Consider the following 27,795-nt stretch of genomic DNA (forward strand, 5'->3'; position numbering starts at 1 on the left):
GGATGGCTGATGACATTGCCAGTAATGCAGTTGTTGCAGTTAGAACAATTATAACAAGGTCTCAAACCTTTGTAAACCGTCTGCGTGTCTTCTTTGTAAGGTTTAGAGATGATTTCTTTTAGGTTCTTACCCCGTGTAAATGCAAAGATGGGAGGTCTGTTGAACAAGCCCCTGAAGTCAGGTTCCAGGGTGAGTATGGACCAGTGTTTTCTAATGATAGCCTGGAAGCGATTAGATGTTTTGGAATATTTTGATACAACAATCAAACGTTCAGAACTGTCTTTAGGTTTATGTTGCAGCAATACCGATATGCTTGTTTTGTCGCATCTCGTCTTGGCTAGATCCAGTATAGGGATTGGGTATCCTCTGGCTTTAAGTCTGTCAAGGGTGTTTTGGATTTGCCTCTTGCATTCATCTTTGTCAGAAACAATTCGTTTTATCCGCAAAAGTTGTGCATACGGTAAATTGTTTTTAAGGTTTGGACGATGGAAACTGCTGTAATGCAAAGTGGAATTTCTGTCTGTGGGCTTTCTGTACACAGTGGTGGACCATTCCCCTTGGTTCCTATGAATTTCCACATCCAAGTAGTGGATGAGTCTCTCATTATGTTCCCAAGTGAACTGAATTCTGTCATTGAATCGATTCCAGGATTCCAAAAAAGTATTCAAAGTGTCCGTGTTGCCTTCCCATAAAAGGAAGATGTCGTCGATGAACCGTAAGTACAGTCGACCGTGTGTTTGCCAACTGGGTTGGCACAAGATGTGCATTTCCTCAAATTGCCGCATATAGATGTTAGCATAGCAAGGCGCTGCCGAATTTCCCATGGCGGTGCCATTAAGTTGAAGGATCCATTTGTCATTGATTGAAAAATAACTGTGGTATAATGTAAAGATTGTTAATTGCATCAAAAATAATTTGAAGTCTGTATCTAGATCAGATGAGGCCAGCGCCTCTTCAATAGATTCGATGCCTCCATCGTGAGGAATGGAGGTGTAAAGTGAACATACGTCCACCGTACACATGATGATCTGAGTGTCTTTAAGCTCGTTCATGATGGGTTCATTTTTTTGTAAAAAATCAGTGGTATCTTTTACGTGTGATCTGGTGGCCAGAACAAAAGGTTGCAAATATTTATCCAAAAATTTGCCCACATTTTCATGTAGGCTACCTCTGGTCGACACGATAGGTCGGAAAGGAGGCTGTGTTGGATGCTTGTGCATCTTGGGAAGCATGTACAGGATAGGCGGTCTAGGATTATCAGGTGTCAAAAATCTTCGTGTCTTGTCGTTGATGGTCCCTTGATCAAATGCTCTCTTGACGATGGATGTCAGATCTTGCGAGTATTCTTTGGTAGGATCTCCAGCTAGTACATCATAGGTGTTTTTATCACTGATGTGTAAATTGACTTGTTGATTATAAAAAGTAGTGTCCATGACGACTAAAGCGCCGCCTTTGTCAGCATTCTGACAAGTGATAGTCGGGTCTTCGGCCAATTTCAGTAGGATGTTTCTTTCCTTCCGGTTGAGGTTTCCACGTTTGATCTTTGTCTGAAAAGGTAAATTCAATATTTCTTGCTTTATGAGATTTTCAAAAGCGTCGATGATCTTATGGCTTTGTGGTGCCATGAAAGTGCTGTGGGGTCTCAATCCCTTAAGCATGTCCTCTTCCGGTGATAACACTGGATTGATGTTGGAAAAGTAATGTTTTAAGCGTATGTTACGCATCAATTTGAAAACACTTACTTCCAGTTCCAAAGAATTGGTAGCGGTGGTGGGAACGAAAGATTGACCCTTTTGCAAGGTATTGATTTGATCTCGAGTTAAAGCCATGGAAGAAATGTTGATGACCAAATTTTCTGTAGGGTTCAACGTCTGCCCTTGGGTTTCTTCTTGGTTTGTGGAGGTGTTTTTTCTGCATCCTCTGCGGGTTTTTCCCCGCCGGGGTCTTTCTGTTGGTCCTGGCCCGACTCTAAAAAATGAACCGAGAAGCATACCAGGGAGACCAAAGAAAGGAAACTGCGCAAGTTTAAGAGGGACACCATTGACTACAAGCTCGGCGAGGTATACACCTGGGCAGAGGTGTATGCCCGCCGACGCTCTAATAAACCTTATAATCCAGCCTCAGCCACAGAGACATCATCTTCTGACGATGACAACAGATCCAGACCAACCCGAACTACATCTACCGTTGACCCACAGACACCAAGCACCTCCACAGACTCCACGGTTCATTTTTTAGAGTCGGGCCAGGACCAACAGAAAGACCCCGGCGGGGAAAAACCCGCAGAGGATGCAGAAAAAACACCTCCACAAACCAAGAAGAAACCCAAGGGCAGACGTTGAACCCTACAGAAAATTTGGTCATCAACATTTCTTCCATGGCTTTAACTCGAGATCAAATCAATACCTTGCAAAAGGGTCAATCTTTCGTTCCCACCACCGCTACCAATTCTTTGGAACTGGAAGTAAGTGTTTTCAAATTGATGCGTAACATACGCTTAAAACATTACTTTTCCAACATCAATCCAGTGTTATCACCGGAAGAGGACATGCTTAAGGGATTGAGACCCCACAGCACTTTCATGGCACCACAAAGCCATAAGATCATCGACGCTTTTGAAAATCTCATAAAGCAAGAAATATTGAATTTACCTTTTCAGACAAAGATCAAACGTGGAAACCTCAACCGGAAGGAAAGAAACATCCTACTGAAATTGGCCGAAGACCCGACTATCACTTGTCAGAATGCTGACAAAGGCGGCGCTTTAGTCGTCATGGACACTACTTTTTATAATCAACAAGTCAATTTACACATCAGTGATAAAAACACCTATGATGTACTAGCTGGAGATCCTACCAAAGAATACTCGCAAGATCTGACATCCATCGTCAAGAGAGCATTTGATCAAGGGACCATCAACGACAAGACACGAAGATTTTTGACACCTGATAATCCTAGACCGCCTATCCTGTACATGCTTCCCAAGATGCACAAGCATCCAACACAGCCTCCTTTCCGACCTATCGTGTCGACCAGAGGTAGCCTACATGAAAATGTGGGCAAATTTTTGGATAAATATTTGCAACCTTTTGTTCTGGCCACCAGATCACACGTAAAAGATACCACTGATTTTTTACAAAAAAATGAACCCATCATGAACGAGCTTAAAGACACTCAGATCATCATGTGTACGGTGGACGTATGTTCACTTTACACCTCCATTCCTCACGATGGAGGCATCGAATCTATTGAAGAGGCGCTGGCCTCATCTGATCTAGATACAGACTTCAAATTATTTTTGATGCAATTAACAATCTTTACATTATACCACAGTTATTTTTCAATCAATGACAAATGGATCCTTCAACTTAATGGCACCGCCATGGGAAATTCCGCAGCGCCTTGCTATGCTAACATCTATATGCGGCAATTTGAGGAAATGCACATCTTGTGCCAACCCAGTTGGCAAACACACGGTCGACTGTACTTACGGTTCATCGACGACATCTTCCTTTTATGGGAAGGCAACACGGACACTTTGAATACTTTTTTGGAATCCTGGAATCGATTCAATGACAGAATTCAGTTCACTTGGGAACATAATGAGAGACTCATCCACTACTTGGATGTGGAAATTCATAGGAACCAAGGGGAATGGTCCACCACTGTGTACAGAAAGCCCACAGACAGAAATTCCACTTTGCATTACAGCAGTTTCCATCGTCCAAACCTTAAAAACAATTTACCGTATGCACAACTTTTGCGGATAAAACGAATTGTTTCTGACAAAGATGAATGCAAGAGGCAAATCCAAAACACCCTTGACAGACTTAAAGCCAGAGGATACCCAATCCCTATACTGGATCTAGCCAAGACGAGATGCGACAAAACAAGCATATCGGTATTGCTGCAACATAAACCTAAAGACAGTTCTGAACGTTTGATTGTTGTATCAAAATATTCCAAAACATCTAATCGCTTCCAGGCTATCATTAGAAAACACTGGTCCATACTCACCCTGGAACCTGACTTCAGGGGCTTGTTCAACAGACCTCCCATCTTTGCATTTACACGGGGTAAGAACCTAAAAGAAATCATCTCTAAACCTTACAAAGAAGACACGCAGACGGTTTACAAAGGTTTGAGACCTTGTTATAATTGTTCTAACTGCAACAACTGCATTACTGGCAATGTCATCAGCCATCCCATGAAAGGGTTTCCTATCAAACTCAAAGTGAACGCCACATGTAACTCGAACGTCATTTATCTTTTGAAATGTCCGTGCGGCAAATGCTATGTGGGGCACACTGAAAGAAAAATCCGCACACGGATTTTAGAACATAAAAGTAACATCCGCACCATCAATCTTAAATCCACTGTGGCTTCGCACTTTGCCGAATCTAGACACACTGTGGCTCAACTAAAGTTTCAGATCTTGGAACAAGTACCAACAACACACAACAATAAGAACACCTTACTGAAACGTGAAAACTACTGGATCCGACTCCTATCCACGATGGCGCCCAACGGGCTGAACGATCGAATGGAATTTCTGTGTTACCTTTAACATGTTTTGTTTTCACATGTCTTTATCTCCTGTTTATCATCCCTATACCTCATACTTGTTCTTTTTATCACCCTTATACTTTATATTCATCTCTTTCAATATGGCGACCGTTTTCACTGTTGTTTTCTGTTGTTCATTTCTCACAACCGTAGTCCTTTCACACTTTTCTTTATTCATACACACTGAGTCCGTCTTTTGTTTTGGATACTTGTTTGTATATTCATGTCGAACCTGTCTGTCCTCGTATCAACACTCCGGCACGCCGTGAGGCACCTGAGAAACCATTTCACGTGAGTTAGTTCGGGAGCACCTTTTGTAACATTGTGGCATGCTCGCGTATCTTTAGACTTAATTTATGTTCACGAGATACTTTTTTACGTTAGTCAGTCCGGGAGCACTTTCCTTAGCATTGTGGCACGCTCGCGTGTCTTTCTATTTTCTTTTTTAGTCCACGAGGGTTTTAGACGTTACATATCCTTTGCACTGAGAGTTTCTCTCAACACACGGTGACCTCCCCCGGGATCCCGGGTCCCATTACCTTCAGATACTGCTACTTGTTATCACTTTCCGTTTAGCTACCTTAAAGACGATTCATGTTTCCCTGCATTCGATCGGTTTTTGACCCAGATTACTCTGTATTTATTTTGGTTACGTTTGTTTTTCTTGTAGAGCATTCCCTTGATAAAGGGCTCAGGCCCGAAATGCATCGGGAAGCTTGTGTTAATGGATTACCATGTTTGAACAACAAACTTTGGATTGGTTGATATATAGTTGAATATGCCTGAATATTCACTTGATGAAGATTAAAAGTGTTAATACACACTCACAGATTCTGGATTATTTGGTGTATTGAATTAGACCACGGTCTTGACGCAGTGCATCGGATTGTTCTCCTCCCGGAAGGGGGACCTCCCAATTCATTAGCCTCGTGCACTCACTGTTGGGCTAGACAGTGTATCATCCGATTGCACGCTACAAATCATTACCATAATTAACAAATTGATCATCTACGCTGTGCGAGTTCCCACTCAACATAAAGCTTTGTCTGCCAATAAAGCAATATGCAAGTATACTGTTATGGAGTTGTGCACACTGCAAAGGTTTTAGGAACAATCAGTGGAGAAAAACACACCTAAACATATTCTCTAAGTTAGACTAAATAGTAGGATTGTTCTGCTCTTATCATTCATATATTCTTGCACATAATCTTGGTTTTATGTATCTGCCCTACAACCAATGTCTTTCTCTTCTGCTGAGATAGTACTTTCTGGTAGAAGTGTCCCCAAATTTCAATAATTAGAACACAATAATATATTTGATTAAAACAATAGTTCTCTAGCATGAGATTTATCCTCCAACGTTCCCTTTTCAAGCATTTCCTTTAGAATTTTCCCTACATCATCTTCCTTGACTAAGTAGATTTTTAAAGCTCATGAATCTAGAGATGATTCCATGATGTACAAACAAATGGAAATCTAGAATCTGTACATGTTATTACCTTGAAGAGAGCCAATAAATTGGTACACCTCCTCCACACTCCAGCTACCAGGGTCACTGGACAGGAAGACGGGGCTGATGCCCAGGATATCGGAAGAGGGAGGTGCACTGTTGGGCGTCCCTGGATCGCGCTCGCTGCGTCCAGATGCTGGACCGGGTGATGCTGGAGAGAAGGCTTCATCATAGCTGGAGTTGTCGGAGCCTCGGCTCGAGTCTTCCTGAGCCTGTTGGGAAAGAACATGGATACAGGTGAAAATAAGACACTGCAGGCCAGGCCTTGGGTGCATTTGCAGGGGTTCTGCATGTCTAGATTGAGGTGCATTGGCAGAGTGGTATGTGGGCCCCAGAACTTGCAAAACATAGCAAGAGTTACATCTCTGCAGCTACACCCACTTTTAATATGTATGTGAATTACAACTGGAGGGGCAGGTGAGGCTGCAAGCAAAGAATTTGGTGCATCGTCATTATGCAGATGTACTACCATGGGGTGCCGCAGGTCAGGAAAGATGTCCATTGGCAGAGCAGCATTTGAGCCCTGAAATTGTAGAGGTTGCTACTGCTCAAGAATTAACCACATTGGTGGTGCAGTTTTTGAGATAGTGACCTGCCCTATCAGCACATGTCCTGAAATACCCAATAGTGTTGCAGCTCAGGAAGGAACTGTAGTGACAGGGCTCTGCAAGTCCTGAAATAGCAGGAAGTTTAGCTGGGGAATGGAGAGCTGCATGCCAACCCTGAAACAGCAAGGAGTATTCCAGCTGAGGAATGATGTACCCTGGAAGAAGTGCTTGTCAGTCATGAAATAGCATGAAGTGCTACCGCTGAGAAGGACAATGGTTACTTACCTGAAATAGTTTTTCAGTGTGGTACTTTTCTAGATGCACATAATTTGCATAAATCTGCCATGTACAGATCAGGTTAGGAAATCCAGACTTAGGGCCTGATTATAATCTTGGCAGACACGGTTACTCCGTCACAAACTTGACAGATGTCCTGTCCGCCAAATTACAATTCCATTACATCCTATGGAACTTTTAATACGACGGACGGGATATCCGTCACATTTGTGACGGAGTATCATGTTCACAACAGTCGTAATCAGGCCCTTAGTCAAACTTTTTTTCTTTCAGGACATCAACCATAGGCGGAGCCTATAATGGCAAGCACAAACCTATACAGAGCCCGTGCATCACCTCCATCTTCATATTCTTGCTTCCCCTGTTCTACCTTAGTCTTCCAATTTCTACTTATTCTAGCTTGGTCTTCTATTTCTATCCTTCTATTTTTTTCCTGCTCTTTTCACCAAGGAGATGTGACTCTAGAAGAGTTCCATACTGCAAAACTATATTCGTAGGAAAGTAACCATTTTCAAGTCCCATGCTTTATGTAGCAGATTTCATCCTGCAGAGGAGCGTTTGAAGGGAAAGCAATGCGGACCATACATTTCAATACTGAGAGTCCTACTTGTGCTTCCTTTCTTTTGCCTGGTCCATAATGTGCTCACCATCGTTTTTTTCTTACATATTTGGAGACTTATGTTTGAACTGGGCGGCGCCTTTACAGGTCTCGAACTTAAGTTCCTTTGGTAAGCAGAGCCATTTGTACAAAGTAACTACAGCATTTTGGGAAGAGTTTAAAAGGACTAAACTGAAGGGAAAGGACCACCAAAATGTGCATTCTTCAAACTGCCTATGGCAAAACCTCCACAGAAAATACTGTTCTCCTTAGAGTATGCTTTGATGATGTCTCTTCCTTGGATGCAAGTCCTTTTCCTAATCTCGGTCTATGACCTCACATCTCCCACACCAAATTTCAGCCAGGGCAGCTCTTGAAGATTATTTACTTGGAAACCGAACTGTGGGCAAAAGGGATCTGAAGGTAGAGAAGAAGCACTGGAGTACTGTGGGGTTATACTCAACGTCACAGACTCGGCCTATGATCAATGCCAAAAAAGGGAGTAAAAAGTTATACTAAGATATGATTTCTGAACCCAACCACTAGATGGCCAAATATTGCAAAGCATGTGAATCTAGAAGAGGTTGGTGTTGCATAATAATGCTTATTATCAGCATTGAATGCAAGTCTGAAATAGTAGGGGGAAGGTTAGCAGGTCAGAAAAGAGGTATATTTTTGGAGCTGCATGTGAGCCATGAAATGCCATTATGAGCTGACACTCAGGAAGAAAGCTTATTATCATAACTGTGAGTCTGAAAAGTACACTAGAAGAGCTGCAAGTGATTCCTGATTATAGAAAAGAGGGTGGTGAGGCGGAGGAGATCAAATCAAAACGTGTAGATCTGTGGTTCCATTACCTGCATATGCTTCCCTTGTAGTTTTGTGCGGGCGATTTCAGAGCTGCTGCGCCTGGGTCCTTGTCGCCACACGCAGGCATTGTTGGCTTCCTGCATTTCCATCTTCTTTCGTTTGAGCTGGAACTGATAGCTGCAGCTCACATTGTACCTGAGCAGAGGAAACAAGAGTTGAAGTACAAGTATATCCATACAAAGTAACATCATCTTATCAGTGTATCTTCAAATAATCGGAATTACTTATGCAAGAAGGGAATTTTTTTATTGCTGAGCGGACTCTTGCAACCACAGTCTTTCAACCCAAAATAGTCAAGTTACCTTTTAGCGCAAGACATGGAGCAGAACCTTTTGGAACCACGGAACTTTTGGGCTGGAGCATATTTCCCACAGAACTCACACTGCAGCATATCGACCTTCTTCTGCATCTCTGCATGTGGAGAGGAAACACAGAAGAGAGCATCAGTGACAGACAGTCATATATTGCATGAAGAGATGAATGTGGGAAGAGTTTTGGGATGTAGGTTTCTTTTTTTAAAAATCTTTTTATTAACAGCAAAGTTAAACAAGGTAATTAGCATGGTCAAGCAAAGGTGATTCACATGTGAAGTGCAGAAGTCATAGTACATACATAGTGTTGACATTACAAATTCTTCCCGGGCACGGTTACACAGTTCGGCTACAATGCATTTGGGTCATCAATCGGGACAGTTTGGGGGGGATCGCAGATGGTGCCTCTGTATTCATTCCATTTAGACCATATGTCTGTCCAATTCTTTGGGCATCCCTTAGCCACGTACACCGTTTTTTCTTGGAGCATGCACCAATCCATGTCGTTCTCCAAAAACTCACTCTAGGGGATCTGACCGCCCCCCACAGCCCAACGATGTTTCTCTTGGCAATAGCATATCCTAACGTGACCCATATCCGCCCCCGGGGTGGCAGGTCTGTAGGCTCCAACACGTTTAGTATACATCTCTTAGCCTCTAGTCTTAGTTCCACTTCCCACACTTCCTGCATACAGCGGGTCACCCGGACCCAGTAGTTCCTCATGTAGGAATACATGGAAGTAGGTCCCCCGCTCTCCGCAACCCCGCCTATAGATCCCATCCTCCCTTCGGCCCATCCGTTGTAATCTAGTACAAGAAAGATAAGCTCGATGCAGGATTTTAAGCTGGATGAGGCGGAGTCTGGCCGCTATGGCTACCTCCTTAGGGGAGGCAAGTGCTATTCTCCATTCCTCCTCATCAAGCTCTAGTCCGTCAGCCTCCCATCTACTTTTAAGGGGAAGCAGCAGGTCTGGGGAGTTATTGATTATCTTTTTGTACGTGAGTGATATGGCATGTTCAGCAAGATGACCATCTAGGAGCCTGTCCTCTAGCGGGGAGGAGTCGGGGGCTGTGTTCCCGCAGGGATATTGGCCTGGAGGGAGTGTCTGACCTGAATGTATCTAAAGTGTTCGGACGTCGCCAGTTCATAGGTGTGTTGGAGCGTGGCGAAAGGGACCACCCCGTCCGAATCCCCATAAGTCACGAATGTGAGAGATGCCAATTAGGTCCCAGTTACGGAACTCCTTGGTGTTACCTAGCGTGCCCAGTCTATCAGAGACCCACAGAGGGGTTGCCATTGTTAGGGTATCGGACCACCCGAGCTTGCGTTGCACGATGTGCCACAACTGCACCGAGTGCTTAGTGGGTCCCGTTAGCGGGTATCTTCCTGGTCTAGAGTAAAGCGCTGCTGCGAAGTTGCCACCCGGTAGCTGCCAGCGATCAATTCCGTACCTAGGGTCGTTCCCGTCACAGTATGTGCCCTGATTGATGGCTGAGAGGTGTGCCGCCCAGTAACAGTTGCGGATGTCCGGGAGAGCAATACCGCCGTCATACCATCCCAGAGTCAGTTTTTGTAGGGATATGAGAGGCACACCCGACCAGAGTAGGTTCCTCTGGGTCGCCTCAATGGATGTGAAGTAAGAATGCGGGACCAAGTCCGGGTAGTTTTGCAGGGCGTACAAGGCCATCATCTTGAAGAGTGCCGCCCGCCCCAGGAGTGAGAGCGGGAGCCTCCGCCAAGTGGCTATGTCCCTTTTGAGTCGCTGCAGAGGGGGGAGTAGGTTTCTCTCATATCAGATTGTCGCATCCTTGGAGATAAAGATCCCCAGGTAACAAAACCCCTCAGTGACACTCGCAATCGGGCAGTTTCGGGGGAGGACTGGGGTGTCACCCCTCAAGTCATACAGCACGGACTTTCCCCAGTTGATGCTATATCCCAAATTTCTCCCGAAGCTGGTGAATATGTCCATGGCCACTATGAGGGATTTTCGCGGTCTCGTTAAGTAGAGGAAGATGTCGTCTGCGTACAGCGATATTCTGTCCTCCCACCCTTCAGCCCAGCGTATCCCCCTGAGGGACAGGTCCTGTCTGATCCAGGCAGCTAGCAGCTCAAGGGAGAGGGCGAAGAGGAGAGGCGAAAGAGGGCACCCCTGTCGCGTTCCCCATCCCAGCTCGAATACTTCAGAGACTTTGTTGTTGACTAAGACCTGGGCAAGGGGCGCTGAATAGAGGAGGCGAACCCATCCTATGAAGTTAGGGCCGAAGCCCAGTTTGTGGAGGACCGCCATCATGTAGGGCCATTCGAGTGTGTTGAACGCCATTGCTGCGTCCAACGATACCACAATAGCGTCTTCCTGGATGGTGTGGCTTCTCCCCAGTACACCATGTAATCTCCGGAGGTTGAGCGCAGTGTTACGATGAGGCATGAAGCCCGATTGGTCCAGGTGGACCAGCGTAGACAGGACCGGTTTGAGCCTGCTCGCCAGGACTTAGGCAAGGATTTTGGGCTCTGCGTTCAGAAGGGAAATAGGCCTATAGGAGGCACAGGAGTCTTTTGGTTTCCCTTTCTTAGGGATTGCTACAATAGTGGCAATACGCTGGTCGCGGGGCAAAGTACCTCGCTCTTTACTCTCTTCAAACATTCGCTTTAGATGAGGGCTGAGGCCGCCCGGCGCAAGTTTGTATAGTTCTATAGGCAGTCCATTGGGCTCGAGTGCTTTTCCCGACCGGAGGTCTCCGATCGCCTGGGCCAGTTCTTCCACACCGAGTGGCGCCTCTAGGGCGACTTTCTCCGATTCGGAGAGGGCTGGCAGTCGGATATCAGTTAATAAGGAGACCGAGTCTTCCTCTGGTCTGTCCGAACCTCTGCTATAAACCTTTCGGTAGTGCGCGGCAAATTCCCTAACTATCTCCCGGGGTTCCGTGACAATGACCCCGGATGCGGTCGTAATCTCTGCCACGACCCTCTGAGTCTGCTGTTTTTTATCGAGCCAGGCTATGAGCTTGCCCGCCTTATCCCCTTGGTCATAAAGTCTACCCTCCTTGCTTCTGGCTGTGACCTTGGCAGCGTCAGTAGCCAAGGCTCTGACTTCTGCCGCCTTGAGTTCCATAAGGTGGATTGCCGCCGCCCCTCCCTCTGCATTAGCCGCTGCTTCACGTTTGAGGTCCTGTTCTATTTTTACCATTTGTTTTTTCCTGTCCTTCCTACGACCTGCGATTGTTGAGAGGGCCTCCCCCCTGAGCACGGTTTTAAACGCCTCCCAAAGGGTCATTGGTAAGGCCACCGTTCCTTCGTTTTCCTCGAAGTACCGATCGATCGATAGGGTGAGCTTCTTTCTGATTTCTTCACTGCGCAGGTACCATGCATTTATCGGCGCTATGCAGCCCTCCCGCTTTTCGCCTATTGTGAGGCGAGCTAGTAGAGGCGAGTGATCAGAAATCCCTCACGCTAGGTGTGTGACCTCTCGGATTGTCGTGTCCTGATACATGGGCGTCAGTAGGTAATCAATGCGGGAGAATGAACGGTGCGGGCCAGAGAAAAAGGTGTACTGCATGTCTCGTGGGTGGCGGGCACGCCATATGTCAAGGATACCGAAAGCCTCGATAAAGTCCACAAGCCACCTGTGGCCCGGCGGCAAGTCCCTGGGCGGGTGTTTGTCCATGGTCCCAGATATTACCGCATTAAAGTCTCCCCCCACCAGGAGTCGCCCCTCTAGGACTGAAAGGAGGATCTTCCCTAAGTCCTGATATGATTGAGTTTGTAGGCCCGGTGGAATATACGCGGTGACTAAGTTGAGCCTGTGTCCCTCCCACATACCTGACACTGCAGCAAACCGCCCCAAGGGGTCAGAGTGTGTGTGATCAACTGTTAAGGAGAAGCTGCGACGGAGCAGGATGCCCACCCCACGGGATCCAGCAGGTGAAGCCGGCATGGGCCGCCAGGGTGTACCCTCACCGGTTGAGTGCATGACATGTATTTCCCAGAAGATGCGTCTCCTGCAGGAGTCCCACAGCTGGCAGATGCCGTTTGGCAAATTGTAGCACGATGGTACGTTTGAGCTTGTCCCCCAGCCCGTTAACATTCCAGCTCATAATCTTTATACTTTTTATCCCACTTCATGACAGCATGCACAATTTCTCTTACAATCCACCCTCCCTGTGTTGAGTCTATATTCCCGAGTCTGCAACCTGCTCAGTTCTGCACAGTAAGTATAAGCAATAGCGAGTCCTCGGCTTGATCGTACCATACTCCAAGAACCAACCCCAACTGCCTACCAACCCTCCCTTCCCCCACCCTTATGAGTGGCGTGAATGCTCCTGCAAGGGTCCCCCGACCTTCACAATGCACAGGGCTAACCCCGCCAGCAAGGTCCATACTCTATTTACAGCCGCCCCTTGGCCCACCGGGGTCGGGTATCACCGCTTGTCGGACCCAGGGGAGAGCTTGTGTGGAGTTGCCGGTCCCGGCCTGCTTTCCCCTCTCCACCCGGAGCCGCCAATCAGGCTCCGGGAGTTGCCGGTCCCGGCCTGCTTTCCCCTCTCCACCCGGAGCCGCCAATCAGGCTCCGGTTCCCGGGTAGGGTTTATGATGTTCCCCGCCTCACCTTTAGGATCTGGGGGAGAGTGCTGTGTCTGGGGTTGTTCTTCGGGCGTCCGCCGTCGTGAGGAGATCGCTGGTGGAGCTACGGAGCTTCCCGCAGGCCCCAGCAGTTAGGCCCAAAAGCCGGGACCTCGCCTGGAAAAAGGAGCTGCCCACGGCGAAGTCACGCTCCAGGCCCCCTCCCGGGCTGCTGCTCTCTGGGCCGCAGCTCGGCAACGGAAGATCATAGAGGGGCCGGGGACGGACCGAAGGGCGGATCGGTCCACGGGGACTTAAGCGCCGTCGGCAGCTAGCAGTAACAGTCTGATTTATGACGGATGCGCTATGCTGGAGGGTCAGTCACCCGGAGCTCTCTACTTAGGCGGCCATCATCGCCGGCCCTTAGCCACGCCCCCATGTATGTTTCTATTAGGATCCTTGAGCTTTATTTCCTGTGATGATGCAAGTGAAACCGATACAAGTCCTTGGAGTGTACTTTAATGGCCAGATCATGCCTGGATTTCTCTAGTGGTGCAGGAATCTAGTGTGGAGAGTCTCAGACATGCAACCCTATACCCATCTCAGGTCTCAATAAAACGAGCCAGTCCTGTATTTTCCTAAGGATCAATGGTTTCCTGTGGTGATTCAGAGACTGATAAGGTGAGTCCTATCAGTGTATTCTTATGGTTTATCCAGCAGTGGATCTTTGATGGATTCACTTGCTTGAATTGTGCCTATGGCTAAAAAAAGTAGTATGACATACATGTAATACAACAGAGTCTTGTTCCTCAAGGTCGCCATTATTTGGACTGCACTGCAGCCACTGACAAGCGGGATAAGAACATCCATTCCTCTAGCGGCCACTAAGCCGCATGTTGTTAATCTTCTTTGTAAGGTCCCACCTGTTCAGCATTTTCTACAGAAAAAGTTATTCAGAGTGCGTCACACTTGGTAATCCGGATCATTTGCTGAGACACTACCCCCAAATGCGCTGCTTTGGCGGACTGATTGCCAGCATCAGCAGAAGCATAGAAATATTCAACATTGTGATGGATTTCATCTTACTAGTGGCGGACTCTTAACTTGATCACCCACTTGCAGGAACTGCAACATTCTCTGTCAATTCTTCAGCAAAAAAATCAACATTAATTTGAGAAAATTCAACCTGCTACAGGAACCGACAGACATTATCCATTGCCTCTGTATCTTAGACAAAGAACCAATGCTAACCACATGGCTGGTCATCTCCCCAGCAGAAATGGCCGCCATCATGAAGTCCATCCAGTCACTGGCCCTTCGGACTACTGCCCCCACCATACAAACTCCGAAGAACTGCAACCCATCAGCGCCATGCTAACATCCATTCTGAATGCCTACACCTCTTCAGCGACTTTCCTAGCAGCTTGGAAACATGCAACTGTTCTGTAATGCAATATGTGTTGTATTTACATGACTTAGATGTATTAATATTACAAATAACAATGGCTTTTATTTTTTTAATAATTAATACTTAAATAAAAGTTATTGTCATTCATAATGGCAATAGCTTAAACTTTTGTAAATAACTTGGGAAGATTATTTTCTGTGTATTTTATTGTGATGAAAATCCAAGAGCAGAGGTGAAATATCTTTTTGTGACATTTGTAATAAAGCTTGAAACATTGAGAGAACATATTAGAACCAGTTGTTGTTGAATGGTTGCACGGAGTGATGCTGTGGCCTTCAGTGGTGCTGAGTGATGCTGTGGCCTTCAGTGGTGCTGAGTGATGCTGTGGCCTTAAGTGGTGCTGAGTGATGCTGTGGCCTTCAGTGGTGCTGAGTGATGCTGTGGCCTTCAGTGGTGCTGAGTGATGCTGTGGCCTTCAGTGGTGTTGAGTGATGCTGTGGCCTTCAGTGGTGCTGAGTGATCCTGTGGCCTTCAGTGGTGCTGAGTGATCCTGTGGCCTTCAGTGGTGCTGAGTGATGGCCTTCAGTGGTGCTGAGTGATGGCCTTCAGCGGTGTTGAGTGATGCTGTGGCGTTGAGTGATGCTGTGGCGTTGAGTGGTGCTGTGGCGTTGAGTGGTGCTGTGGCGTTGAGTGGCGCTGAGTGGCGCTGCGGCGCTGAGTGGTGCTGCGGCGCTGAGTGGTGCTGCGGCGCTGAGTGGTGCTGTGGCGCTGAGTGGTGCTGTGGCATTCAGTGGCGCTGTGGCATTCAGTGGCACTGAGTGGTGCTGTGGCATTTAGTGGCGCTGAGTGATTCTGTGGCGCTGAGTGATTCTGTGGGGCTGAGTGATTCTGTGGCGCTGAGTGATTCTGTGGCGCTGAGTGATTCTGTGGCGCTGAGTGATTCTGTGGCGCTGAGTGATTCTGTGGCGCTGAGTGATTCTGTGGCGCTGAGTGATTCTGTGGCGCTGAGTGATTCTGTGGCGCTGAGTGATTCTGTGGCGCTGAGTGATTCTGTGGCGCTGAGTGATTCTGTGGCGCTGAGTGATTCTGTGGCGCTGAGTGATTCTGTGGCGCTGAGTGATTCTGTGGCGCTGAGTGATTCTGTGGCGCTGCGGGATGTGTGGCGTTTTGGGATGTGTGGCGTTGCGGGATGTGTGGCGTTGCGGGATGTGTGGCGTTGCGGGATGTGTGGCGTTGCGGGATGTGTGGCGTTGCGGGATGTGTGGCGTTGCGGGGTGTGTGGCGTTGCGGGGTGTGTGGCAATGAGTGGTGCTGTGGCAATGAGTGGTGCTGTGGCAATGAGTGGTGCTGTGGCAATGAGTGGTGCTGTGGCAATGAGTGGTGCTGTGGCAATGAGTGGTGCTGTGCCGTTGAGGGGTTGTGTTGGAGGGTGGAGTTGGAGGGATGATTTGGAGGGTGGAGTTGGAGGGTGGAGTTGGAATCCGTAGTTATAGTTTGCGGGTGGATTTGGAGGCTGGAGTTGTAGTTTGAGGGTAGATTTATAGGGTGTATTTGGATGTTGGAGTTGGAGGGTGGAGTTTGATGGTGTTTTGGGAGGGTGGATTTGTAGTTGGAGGAAGGAGTTGGAGTGTGAATTTGGAGTGTTGAGTTGGAGGGTGTAGTTGGATGGTGGAGTTTCGAGGGTGTAGTCGAAGGGTGTATTTGGAGGGTGTAGTAGTGCTTGGATGGTGGAATTTGTGGGTGGAGTTGGAGGGTAGAGTGTGGGCGCTTGAGTGGTGGAGGCGCATAGAGTGGTGGCGCACAGAGTGGTAGAGTGTTGATAGAGAGAGTGGTAGAGTGCTGGCGGTAGAAGGCTGTACTGTGTGTGAGAGAGAGAGTGTGTGTGTGAGAGAGAGAGAGTGTGTGTGAGAGAGTGTGTGTGAGAGAGAGAGAGTGTGTGTGTGTGTGTGTGTGTGAGAGAGAGAGAGAGAGAGAGAGTGTGTGTGTGTGTGTGTGTGTGTGTGTGTGTGTGTGTGTGTGTAAGAGAGAGAGAGAGACTGACTGTGCTTTGATGTGGGGGTGTATATGTTTGTTTGCTTGTGATTCCATATGTGTGCGTGGGCGCAGAAGTTTGATATTTGGATGTTTTCTGAGAAGGGCTATTATCATGCGTGCTATATACAAACAATGTACCAGAAATAAGAGAGGCCAGGAAGACTTACAAGACAGTCGTAACAAAAGTGAAAAAAGACTGGGCTGAAAATCGCTGGGGACAAATTTGATATGCCTGCCAGAAGAAAGATTCCCAACAAATTGGATTGCTGGTCACAAGGGGAGAGGCCGGCAGGCGGAGGCTGCCTGATAGCAGCATCTCTGTAGCTAATTGACTCTCTGTAATGTACGCACTTGCACTTTGATGGTCGTAACAACTGAATAAAGTTAAATATGATGATGATGGCAATATTTTTTATTTTTGCATCACATCACTGTACTTCGGTATCGGACAAAAAGGATGCAGCAACAATCGAAATATAAAACGTTTTTTGAAAATAGCCCATAAATTCTTTGGCCAACACGATACATTGACAAATTGTTTATATTAAAAAAATAAAAAGCAAAAAATGGGAGTGCCACTAAGTCTGGCAGGCAGAGCGCTGGTTGAGGTCTGCTGACTGCAGGGACATCTTGTGCTTATTCTATAAACCGAATGAACTGAAAAATAAATGATTTCTGCTCCTGGAGAGTGAGGCGGAGTTACATTTTGTTCTTTTTTATTAATTATGATTTAAATTGTGTTTGGAAAAACAACACATATTACATTTTGAGGCTTGTGGTAAGTTGGCATGATTTGAATTCTCAAGTAAAAAAATGCAAATATTTTTCTGCAAGAGAGATATGAGTTCCGTAACAGATATGGCCCTCTCTGGCGCTACAATGAACAAAGCAATCCGTAAAGAGATGCTTTGCTCAGGTTCCTCCAACAATGCAGTGCAGGAGAGATATTTAGAGGAGCCACCGGTTGTGGAAATAATAAAGGAAGGAGGGGAGCCACCTGAAATGAAGCTTTTAGAGGAATTGATGTCTTCAGTCCCATAATCCTGTATGAAATATCTGCATACGCACAATCCAGTACGAAAGTACAAGCTCATATTTTTTTTCCTCACAGGAATTCAATATTGTGATTCGTTCTTACTCTAGGTTTTTAGATCCCAATTAAAGTTCGTAGTAAGCATTAAGTGAAGGTAAACTAAAACCAGCTGTGTCATAAAATAGTTTCGGGTCACCATGCCCACTTGATGCCGCTGAGCTCCTTAACCAATTGTAGTCTACCTCTGAGGAGGACTTAGGGCAGCCTTTTATAGAGTTTCGATTGTTGTGACAAATGGCAATGGAGATCCGCAGCCTCCTATGAGTGCATCGTAGATGGAAATGTGAAGAAGCGCCAAATACACGCAGGAAACAAATGAAAGCGAGGCATTGGGAATCTCCTTGCAGCCTCCTATGCATTCAGCGTAGATGGAAATGTAAAGAAGCACCAAAGACGTAGAGTAAATAACAAAAGCGAGGTATCGGGAATATCCCCTCAGCCTCCTGTGCGAGCACCATAGATGGAAATATCAACAAGCGCAAAAGACACGCAGGATACAATAACAACAATGGTGAAATTTGAGAATAGCGGCTTGGAGAGCAAATGGCAAGTGCGTGCACGGGCACATGCACTCGGCGCAATCCACCTGGTTTAGCTTTCGTGGATCCAACTCTATAAGTCTCGACATCTGCAATGCGCAAGCGCATTGGAAGAGGTCGAGACCTAAAAACTACATCCTCATCGCTGCCACAAATGACATCCGCATGCCCCACATACTCCTGGACCTCTTCACAGCATTTGATGAGGTCTCTCAACACAGCCTCATGAAACGCTTGCACAGCATCGGAATACAAGGACCTGCATTTTGATGGATCTGCTGTTTCCTGGCTGGAAGGAACAAGTCAGTCATTCTAGCACCATAAACCTCGGACACCAGAGACCTCATCTGCAGAGTTCCCAAAGGATACTCCCTAAGCCAAACCCTCTTCAATGTATACATGCTTCCTCCAGCCAGCATCCTCGGCTCCCACATCAATAGCCACTCCTACACAGACGACACACAACCCATTCACTACTTCATAGACAAGATGCCCATTAGCCTGATCAAGTTCAATGTCTGCATGAACCCACTGGATGAAGACCAACTGTCGAAAGCTGAACACTAACAAGACGGAAATTGTGTTCTTCTGAAAGAGCACTTCACAGTGGGACTCCACCTTGTGACCAACAGAGCTAGGACCGCCACCCACCCACCCATGCCAAGAATCTCGGGATCGTCGACATGACCGCCTAAGTCAACTTAGTCACGGCCTCATGCTTCCATACACTGAAATTGCTGAGGAAGATTTTCAAATGTCCCCCAATCAGCACCCGTAAAAATCGTCACACATGTCCTAGTCACAAGAAAGCTGGGCTCCGGGAACATCCTCCATGCCGTGTTCAACAAAAACAACTCACCAGAAGGCTGCAGACCGTTCAAAACCTGGCATCCGGAATCACTCCCAACCTCGCACACCACACTCACATCACACTACACTTGACGGAGCTCCAATGCTCCCCATACACAAACTAACACAATTCAGACTCCTAATCCACACTTTCAAGGCACTGCATAATACCTCAACAATTGCATCTACTTTCACAAATCTTCCAGACACATCCCACATGTACGGAAAATTAGATATGACAAATTGTTAATGAAAATGCGTCAACCATAACCTCTGGCAAATGCTTAAAGGTGAGCCCTTTGTCAATGACACCCTACGCATTCATTAGGTCCATAGGAGCTACAAAGAAGCTGTTACCAATGATCTCACAGTCAAAGAAGCCCTTGAGAAGCACCACAGTTTCCTCTGCAATGTCCTTCCCTGCCTCCTTCAATGAATGATAGACGATTATTACAGCAGGTTTCCTGGCTAAAAGTAATCAGCTTGCTCCAGCTGTACTGTCAACACTGGCACTTTTGTTAGCACCAGTAATTATAAACTAACCTCCAGCATGGGTACTGGGACCTGACCTCCCATAACCAGCACCGTTCAAACACTAGGGGGAAGAGTAACAGCAGGAAGAATCTACAGAACAAGACACACAAAGCCTAAGACAACTTCCTTATTTAATTTAAGCATAATTAAAGAATTCATGCAAGGGTTTTTAGAACTTTCATATTTAGTAAGTAGACATGCTTCACTATAAGAACCCAGCACTGGCAAAACCCATGACTTATGCCTGAATCTACACAGACTGCAAACACTAATTACATCTTCTCACCATCATATGTTGAGTAGGAGAGATTCATGTGTTTCCATTAAGGAAGCCTTTCCATATGTACCACAAGGGAAGCTAAGTTGACAGAATAATCCAAATGTCACACCTGTGCATAGCTGGGGCGCAATTTAATTTTAGCTCAGTAAACTGCAGTGAATATATATATATATTGGAGGTGACCACCCAAAGATAGGTCACTTTATAAAGACTACATTTATGAGAGGCCGGACATTAACCTTTTTTTCCCTCCCAAAGTGAATGTTCAATTTAACCCTTTTGTTTTCCCCACCAAAACTACCACGCACAGGTTCAAATACTAAACCGCATGAGGTCTGGCCATGGCATGTAATAGTCACAGTGGTGTTACAGACACATGAGCTCACCCACGGTGGTTCCATTCTCCTCTTCCTGCACATCAGATGCATATTCAGGTGGATCGGAGGGCGTCTCTCCTGGTGCTTGTTTCTCTGTCTCTTTCAGCATTTGAGATCCACAGACCTGGTACAAGGAGAAAGCAACACTGCGCATAAGATCATGAAAACATATAGCCTTTTGTAAAGTCTCCAAAAAGGTCTTGATGACAAATCAGTAATCAAAACATCAACTATAAAATCACATTCATGTCTTTCCCCTTAAAAAATGTTCGCCCTGGTATCATGAAAAACAAAAGCTGCATCATCGTGACAGAATTTTCTGACCAAATGTCATCATGCCACCCCACATCTGGCAACTCTATGAATGGACAAGTTTATACCCCAATTCCCTAGTTCAATTAATTTTCAGCAGCTTTTGAGGTGTGGTCAATCAGCAAGGTGTTCAACAAAAATGCCATCAAAACCTAATGCAAAGCATTGAGTGCACACTACAAGAGCAACACTAAAATTATCATACTGAAAAGCATTTCAAGGCTAACATTTACTAACATTAAAAACTGAAACATAAACCAATCAAAGAGAAACTCACATGCACTTCCAATGGCGTAAAATTATATAACACTCCTCCGATTTGCTGGCGAAGCCGGACTGATAGAGGGGGCTTCCTGCACATTTGGTGGTATTGCTCGGGTCTACCTAGGTTTTGAAAGGAGGTCCTCAGTCACATTAAAGAGGTGGCGGGTTTCCCGGTTCCTTCTACCCCGTCCCTGGCGATTCTGGGCATTCGGCCTGGCATGTTGAAGGCCATGACTCGGCACACTGGCATCTAATCCTTCACTTACTAGGAGCAGCGCAACAGTACACTGCCTTCTGCTGGAAACGGCCCCACCCTCTGCCTACTGCTGCGCGTTTTTTCCGGCTGTGGGATGTCCTTTCACTGGAACTGCTTACGGCCTGCCTCACTCACACTGATACACGCTTTGACCGCATCTGGCGCCCACTTATACACTATCTTACTAAAACCAAACACTCCTGCTTGATGTCCCCTAGACTGCGGGCTCTACAGCTGTTTAACGATCCCCTGGAACCTTTTTCTCGTGGCACGAGACCGGTCTAACCTGCTTGGCCTGCTGGGCAGACACTTCAGGCCTTGTGACTGCTGGCCTCCGTTCTGGGCCTTGGCCTTTCCCCCTCCTCCCCATCCTCCTGGCGCATCCGCTTCTGTCTTCTTTTCCCTTCTCTCCCCCTTTGAGGGATGCACTTTCCACTGTTCTTTTCTTTTCCTTCCTGTCCTCACCTTTCTCAGGTTTCCTTTTCTGTCTTTTTCTTATTATATGATGGTTCTTGTATTATTTGCTGCAAAGTGTATTGGTATTGTCGCAGTACGAATTGTATTTTCCAAGTGGGCGGGGGGCCTCGCCTTGATCAGACCTTGTTAGTCTTGACCACCTGTTTGACTCGCATGGTTGTGTTGTTGTGTTCTCCCTTTATTGGACAATGGAACTCTAGCTGGGCCTCCGCCTTCTGGCCACCTACATGGCTTCCCCCTTGGGTTTGGCGAGGACTTTCTCGTAGTTGTTGTCCCTTGTGTTTTGGAAAGCCGCTGCGCTCTCATCACATTTGTGTTTTGAATCCTATGGAACTGGATTCATCCCCTTTGCAGGGGCCCGAGATGATTGTTTATTCTGTAGCCATTTTGTGTTGCCCCCCACCCCCTCCCTGGTCCTTCATTCTCTGCGACATGTGTCACCTTTTCTTTGCTTATACTCAACTAGCAGCTTGTCCCGACGTTGTCTGGGTATGAATTGCTGCCGGCCAGTAGTATATTGTTTTGTAGGATTTCGTTTTGATAGCATTTCTTATCTGTGACAGGCCTGTGAAACGCTCCGATTCACAGTGCACTGCTGATGCACTTAAGAGTGCGTGTTCAGTAGTGTGTGAACTAGAGTTTCCCTACTTTATTTTTCCTTGCAATATTATATAGCGCGAACTCGACAGCACAATTTACATTACAGAAGAACACATTTATTTGTGGTAGGCACGGGGAGATAAAGCGATTTGCCATGAATCACAGGATGTTGAACTGATGCCGAGATTCGAACGTAGCTCCCCAGCTCTGAAGTTCGCAATTCTAGAACTTGTGGCGGGAGGTATGTCTAAAAGTGTATGTCAGTGCTTGCCATCAATGAGAGAGCCCTGTGCATTTTTCAAATGGGTGGTGAAAAAATATGAGTATGTTGCTGGAGATGTGGGCTGCCGTGCCACCAATGTACTTACCGGGGGAGGGTAAACACCCATTATTCCGCAACTTTCTTTCCGCATACCATCACTCTGCATACTTTCATTACGAAAGTACTATGACTCCGCAATGCCATTATAACGCATGGCATTACATTTTATATGCTTTTACCACGCATACATTTACAACGAAATTCGTTGTAAATTCATGAATGGTAAAAGCATGTTTTTTTTTAATGTTTGGATAAAGTAAGTATGGGTATAGGGGTATATGTTTTGGGGTACTGAGGTATATGTTTGGGGGTGTTTGGGTATTTTAAGGGTTCAGATATAGTTTTGGGTTATGGGGTACAGGGGTAGTGTTAGGGTTTAGGGATTAGTACGGGTTTTGGGGTATAGGGGTATTTTTAGGGTTCAGGGCAAGGTTTGGGTTTTGGGGTATAGGGGTATTTTTAGGGTAAAGGGGTAGGTTTGGGTTTTGGGATACAGGGTTATTTTTAGGGTTCAGGGCTAGGTTTGGGTTTTGGGGTACAGGGGTATTTTAGGGTTCAGGGGTAGGTTTGGGTTTTGGGGTACAGTTGTATTTTTAGGGTTCAGGGCGAGGTTTGGATTTTGGGGTACAGGGGTATTTTTAGGGTTCAGGGGTAGGTTTGGGTTTTGAGGTAAAAGGGTATTTATAGGTTTCAGGGCTAGGTTTGGGTTTTGGGGTACAGGGGTATTTTCAGGGTTTAGGGATAGGTTTGGGTTTTGGGGTACAGGGTATATTTATAGGGTTAAGATGGGTTAGTGTTTAAGGGTGTTTGGGTATTTTAAGGAGTTCGGGTGGGTTATGATTATGGGGTGCAGGGGTATTTAAAGGGAGCAGGGTGGGATTAGCACACGATATGAGACATGGAATGAAGGGCGGAACGTACCACACGCCCCCACGTTTGTCACACCCCTGCACACGGCCACAGCACAAGGCAGACACGCCCACAAGGGACTGCTTTGCTGGCACGTTTCTTTTACCTTTTAAATGTATATGGTGGGCGTCTGCATGTCCTATGTCCTTCTGCTGCAACTGCCCTTTCCAACGCTGTATTGGGTGTTGTGATTGGTGCTGTGGTTCCTGAGATTACCCGCCTCAAAGGTTTGGGCTCTCTCTTTATTATATTAGTATGGATAAACAGATATTAAACAAAAAATCCACTTGTTCCAAACGTAAATCTACTTAAATGTTCCCTAAACCAGTGAGATGGGCTATTATACAGAAGATACATATGGTTATGAGTGCATCATAAATCGTTTGCAAAAGCTTCTGAATTAAATTGTGTTTTGGACATGAGGCCCATGTATGCAAATGTACTCACAGTGTGGTGGGCAGCTGTCATTGGGTGCTGCACACACTTGTCAGTGGAGTTACATGTAAAAGATTTCATATGCAAAAAAAACCAAAAAAAACAACACACAGAGGCAGAGTACCAACTGGAAATGATAGCTGTACTGTGTACATGTCAAAAGGTGGCACCATCTATAGAACAGAAAAACAGAGAATAGATACCCCAGCAATACCAACCCCGGAGGTGGGTCTGCAAAATAAGTCCCGGAGAACTGAACGGCCAAAGAAGCCGTTTCCAGACTTGGCTGTCCAGGCAGAAGTGTTTAGTAAACGTGTGCAATGAAGCCCAAGTAGCTGCCTAGCAGATGTCCTAAAGGGGGACACCAAGTCCCAAAGCAGTAGTGGCTGCTGTCGCCTTGGTGGAATGGGCACGCAACCCCACTGGAGGTTCCTTTCTCGCTAAGGAATAGCAGATTTTGAAGCAAAGGACGACCCATCGAGAGATGGTCCGTTTTTTCACGGCTCGACCTTTCTTGGCGCCCACAAAGCCAACAAATAGTTGGTCATCCACCCGGAATTGCTTTGTGCGATCCAGATAGAATGAAAGTGCACAATTTTGGATCCAGAAGGTGGAGCCTTTCTTCCACATTAGAAGGATGTGGAGGCGGGCAGAAGGTGGGCAAAATGATGGTCTGTCCTATGTGGAAAGAGGTAACCACTTTGGGAAGGAAAGAAGGCCTAGTGCGAAGGACAACTTTGTATGGATGAACAGCCAGGAAAGGAGGTTTGGAAGAAAGAGCCTGAAGCTCACTCACCCTGCAAGCAGAGGTGATGGCAACCAAAAAGGCAGTTTTAAGAGTCAGAAGTCTGAGAGGCCAGTTATCTAGCGGCTCAAAAGGAGCGCATATAAGATGGGTCAGAACTAGGTTCAAGTCCCACTGGGGCATTACAGAAGGAATTGCAGGATACAAGTGAGTAATGCCCTTAAGGAAGCGATTTACAATAGAGGACTTGAAAAGAGAAGGCTGGTCAGGAAGCTGAAGAAAGGCCCTAATGGCAGAAAGGTAGCCTTTTAGAGTGCCCAGTGCAGAGCCCTGCTGGTCCAAAGAAAGAATGAAGAGGAGAGCCTATGAAAGGTGAGCAGAAAGGGGATCCACAGCCTTTGCTGCGCACCATGCCACAAATTTGTTCCATCTACAGGAGTATTCCGTTTTGGTGGAAGGACGCCTGGCTTTCAAGTTAACGTTACAGACTTCGTAAGGAAGGTCGAAAGCTTCCAAATGCCGCCGCTCAATCTCCACGCAAGGAGGTGGAGGATGGACACGTTCGGGTGGAGGACCGTCGCCTGCTGCTGCGACAGAAGATCTTCCCGAAGGGGCAGTCTGATCGGAGGATCGATGGCCATGTGCAAGAGCTCCGGATACCACTCTTCGTGCCCAGCCAGGCACTACAAGAATGACTTGGACCCGGTCGCGCTTGATCTTCTTCAGCACGCCGGGTAGAAGTGGGATAGGCCGAAAGGCGTATAGAAGACCGCAACTCCCTCGCGCCGAAAAGCGTTGCCTAGCAAGTGCCATCTTGGAAATTCCAATACGCAGAACTGCGGACATTGCGCATTCTCTTCGGTGGCAAATAGAACTAACCAAGGCTCTCCCCACTGCTGAAAGAGACCTTGCACCACCTCCGAGTGAAGACGCCACTTATGAACTATCATGCACCAGCGGCTGAGTTCGTCCGCCCTGATGTTCCAACCACTTCCATAGAAGAAGTGCCTCCTGACAAAGGGTCCATGACCACACCCCACCCTGTTTATTGAAGTACCACATGTCGGTGGTATAGTCCGTGAACACCTGCACTAAACTCCCTTTGACAGAAGGAGGGAATGCCTTCAGTGCAAGACGGATCGCTTGAACATCCAGATAGTTGATGAGGAGCCCGGACTCCGCCGGAGACCAGAGGCCTCTGATCTCTGCCTCCCCCATGTAGCCGCCCCATCCCAGGAGGGACGCATCCGTCACCACTGGGCAAGAGAGAGGGACCTGCTTTTGACCCAATCCTGGTTCGATAGCCACCACTGCAATTGGCTTGCAGTGCCCTCTGAGATCTGGACACAATCGGTAAGATTCCCCTGATCCTCGGAAGCTTGTTTCCGGTCCAGGGAAGACATGGCTTGGCAGTTCGGGCTTGACTGTTCCCATGAGGCACAGGGTCAGACTGATTTGCATATAGCCATGTCTGAACTGAAGTGGCAGAGTGGGCTAAAGAACGGTGATGGATTAAACCCAGATCTTTTGACTGGGTGTGAGTGTTTGATTGATTCAGATGCTCCGTCCATCACCACCCCCTTTTGTACCGCTTTTGGCCGCCATAAGTGTGGAAGGGTATGCTCAGACGTGAGTCCCTTGCTCACTTTGCCACTGGATTCAATCAAGCCGGGCTGAAGATGGCTGGAATGACAGAAACCGGTCCTCGGAAGCTTGTTTCCGGTCCAGGGAAGACCTGGCTTGGCAGTTCGGGCTGGACTGTTCCCATGAGGCACAGGGTCAGACTGATTTGCATATAGCCATGTCTGAACTGGGGTGGCAGAGTGGGCTAAAGAACGGTGATGGATTCAACCGAGATCTTTTGACTGGGTGTGAGTGTTTGATTGATTCAGATGCTCCGTCCATCACCACCCCCTTTTGTACCGTAAGTGGATACCACGGCATCATTCCGGCGACCACAACGCCAACGATAAATGCGGAGTCGCCCAACGCCACCTACCGACGCACAGGGATATTGCTGAAGAAAAATTCTCCAGATCCAGTATGACGCCTGGGGTTAATTCTAAGGTGAGGAATCCATAACTAATTGTCTCTTTCATATATTAACATATAGTTGAAGTCTGAAGAACCTTATAGAGGCAGAGTATACCACGTCTGAGAGACTTTTTTTTACTGTTCTTTTTCTTTTTTGTTTTTCCTTTCTTTGTATTTGCACTATGAACACCTGGTAATCGACCTGGCATCCGGCCAAATGCAAAGAGGGCTGTTTTTAAATGAAAAGGTCGCTCTTTTTTAATGGCATGACCACACAAACAAAGCGCGCCATATTAAGCTATATCTTGGCCGCAGCATGCTTGATAGCCTCTAATACTAAGCCTACATACGCAGTACTGCATCCTATTGTGTGTATTAGGCTGAGCACAAAGAGCCTGGCATTAAAGCTGATAATCGTGGCTACTTCTAAATTGCCAGGCAGCAACACAAAAGTGGTTTATGATGTGCCTTACCCATGCCATCCCGCGCCTGCAAGGTGTTATTTTCAGACATGTATGCACAGTATTATCAGACATGTATGCGTTGCACTTTATCGTATGTACTAATGGTTTTATTGGTGTATCAATGGTTTTATTGATTGTCCTACTCTTTAGCAATGGTTTTTAGTTACTATGCAACTATGTGACTATGCAAAACAAAATAAACGTGAAACGTGACATGTTGTTAGGGGGTGATTTAGGATTCTAGAGGTCAGTAGCAAATGAATTAATATTAATTTTCTGAATAGTCCTGTTACCAGCACTATACAGAACATAAGTACTTACAGCCACACTCACTAGGAAGACAGCAATAGAGAAGGTAATGAATTTGTTCTTCTGATGGATGTTTTTAACTAGAATTTCCTCACCTTTTAAATTAATAATAGATTGTATGAGCACCCAGGTGGTGGGTCTGGGGAGTGGACTCTACACCAGAAAGTCCAGCAAAACCAAACTGACAAATGCCCCCCACTGTGTATCTGAAAATCAAGGCAGCAGTGTATGGTGAAGGTATGGACGGAGGCTCATTTGGAGAGATGGCAGATGCCCAACATAAGAGAACTCCCAGCC

General features: G+C 46.6%; 1 protein-coding gene across 2 annotated transcripts in view; it reads right to left on the bottom strand.

The window, feature by feature from the left end:
* The window catches only part of PHC1 (polyhomeotic homolog 1), a 126,819-nt gene that overhangs the window by 13,313 nt on the left and 85,711 nt on the right, over positions 1-27,795 (bottom strand). For both annotated transcript variants that reach the window (XM_086932989.1, XM_086932990.1), the window contains exons 11-14: positions 20,381-20,495; positions 8,692-8,800; positions 8,377-8,524; positions 6,066-6,288 (exon numbers count right to left, since the gene is read on the bottom strand). In XM_086932989.1, the coding sequence (XP_086789115.1) occupies positions 6,066-6,288; positions 8,377-8,524; positions 8,692-8,800; positions 20,381-20,495 (595 nt within the window). The remainder of the gene's footprint in view (positions 1-6,065; positions 6,289-8,376; positions 8,525-8,691; positions 8,801-20,380; positions 20,496-27,795) is intronic.

Source organism: Lissotriton vulgaris, chromosome 7, assembly GCF_964263255.1.
Source record: "Lissotriton vulgaris chromosome 7, aLisVul1.2, whole genome shotgun sequence".
NCBI classification, from domain to species: Eukaryota; Metazoa; Chordata; class Amphibia; order Caudata; family Salamandridae; genus Lissotriton; species Lissotriton vulgaris.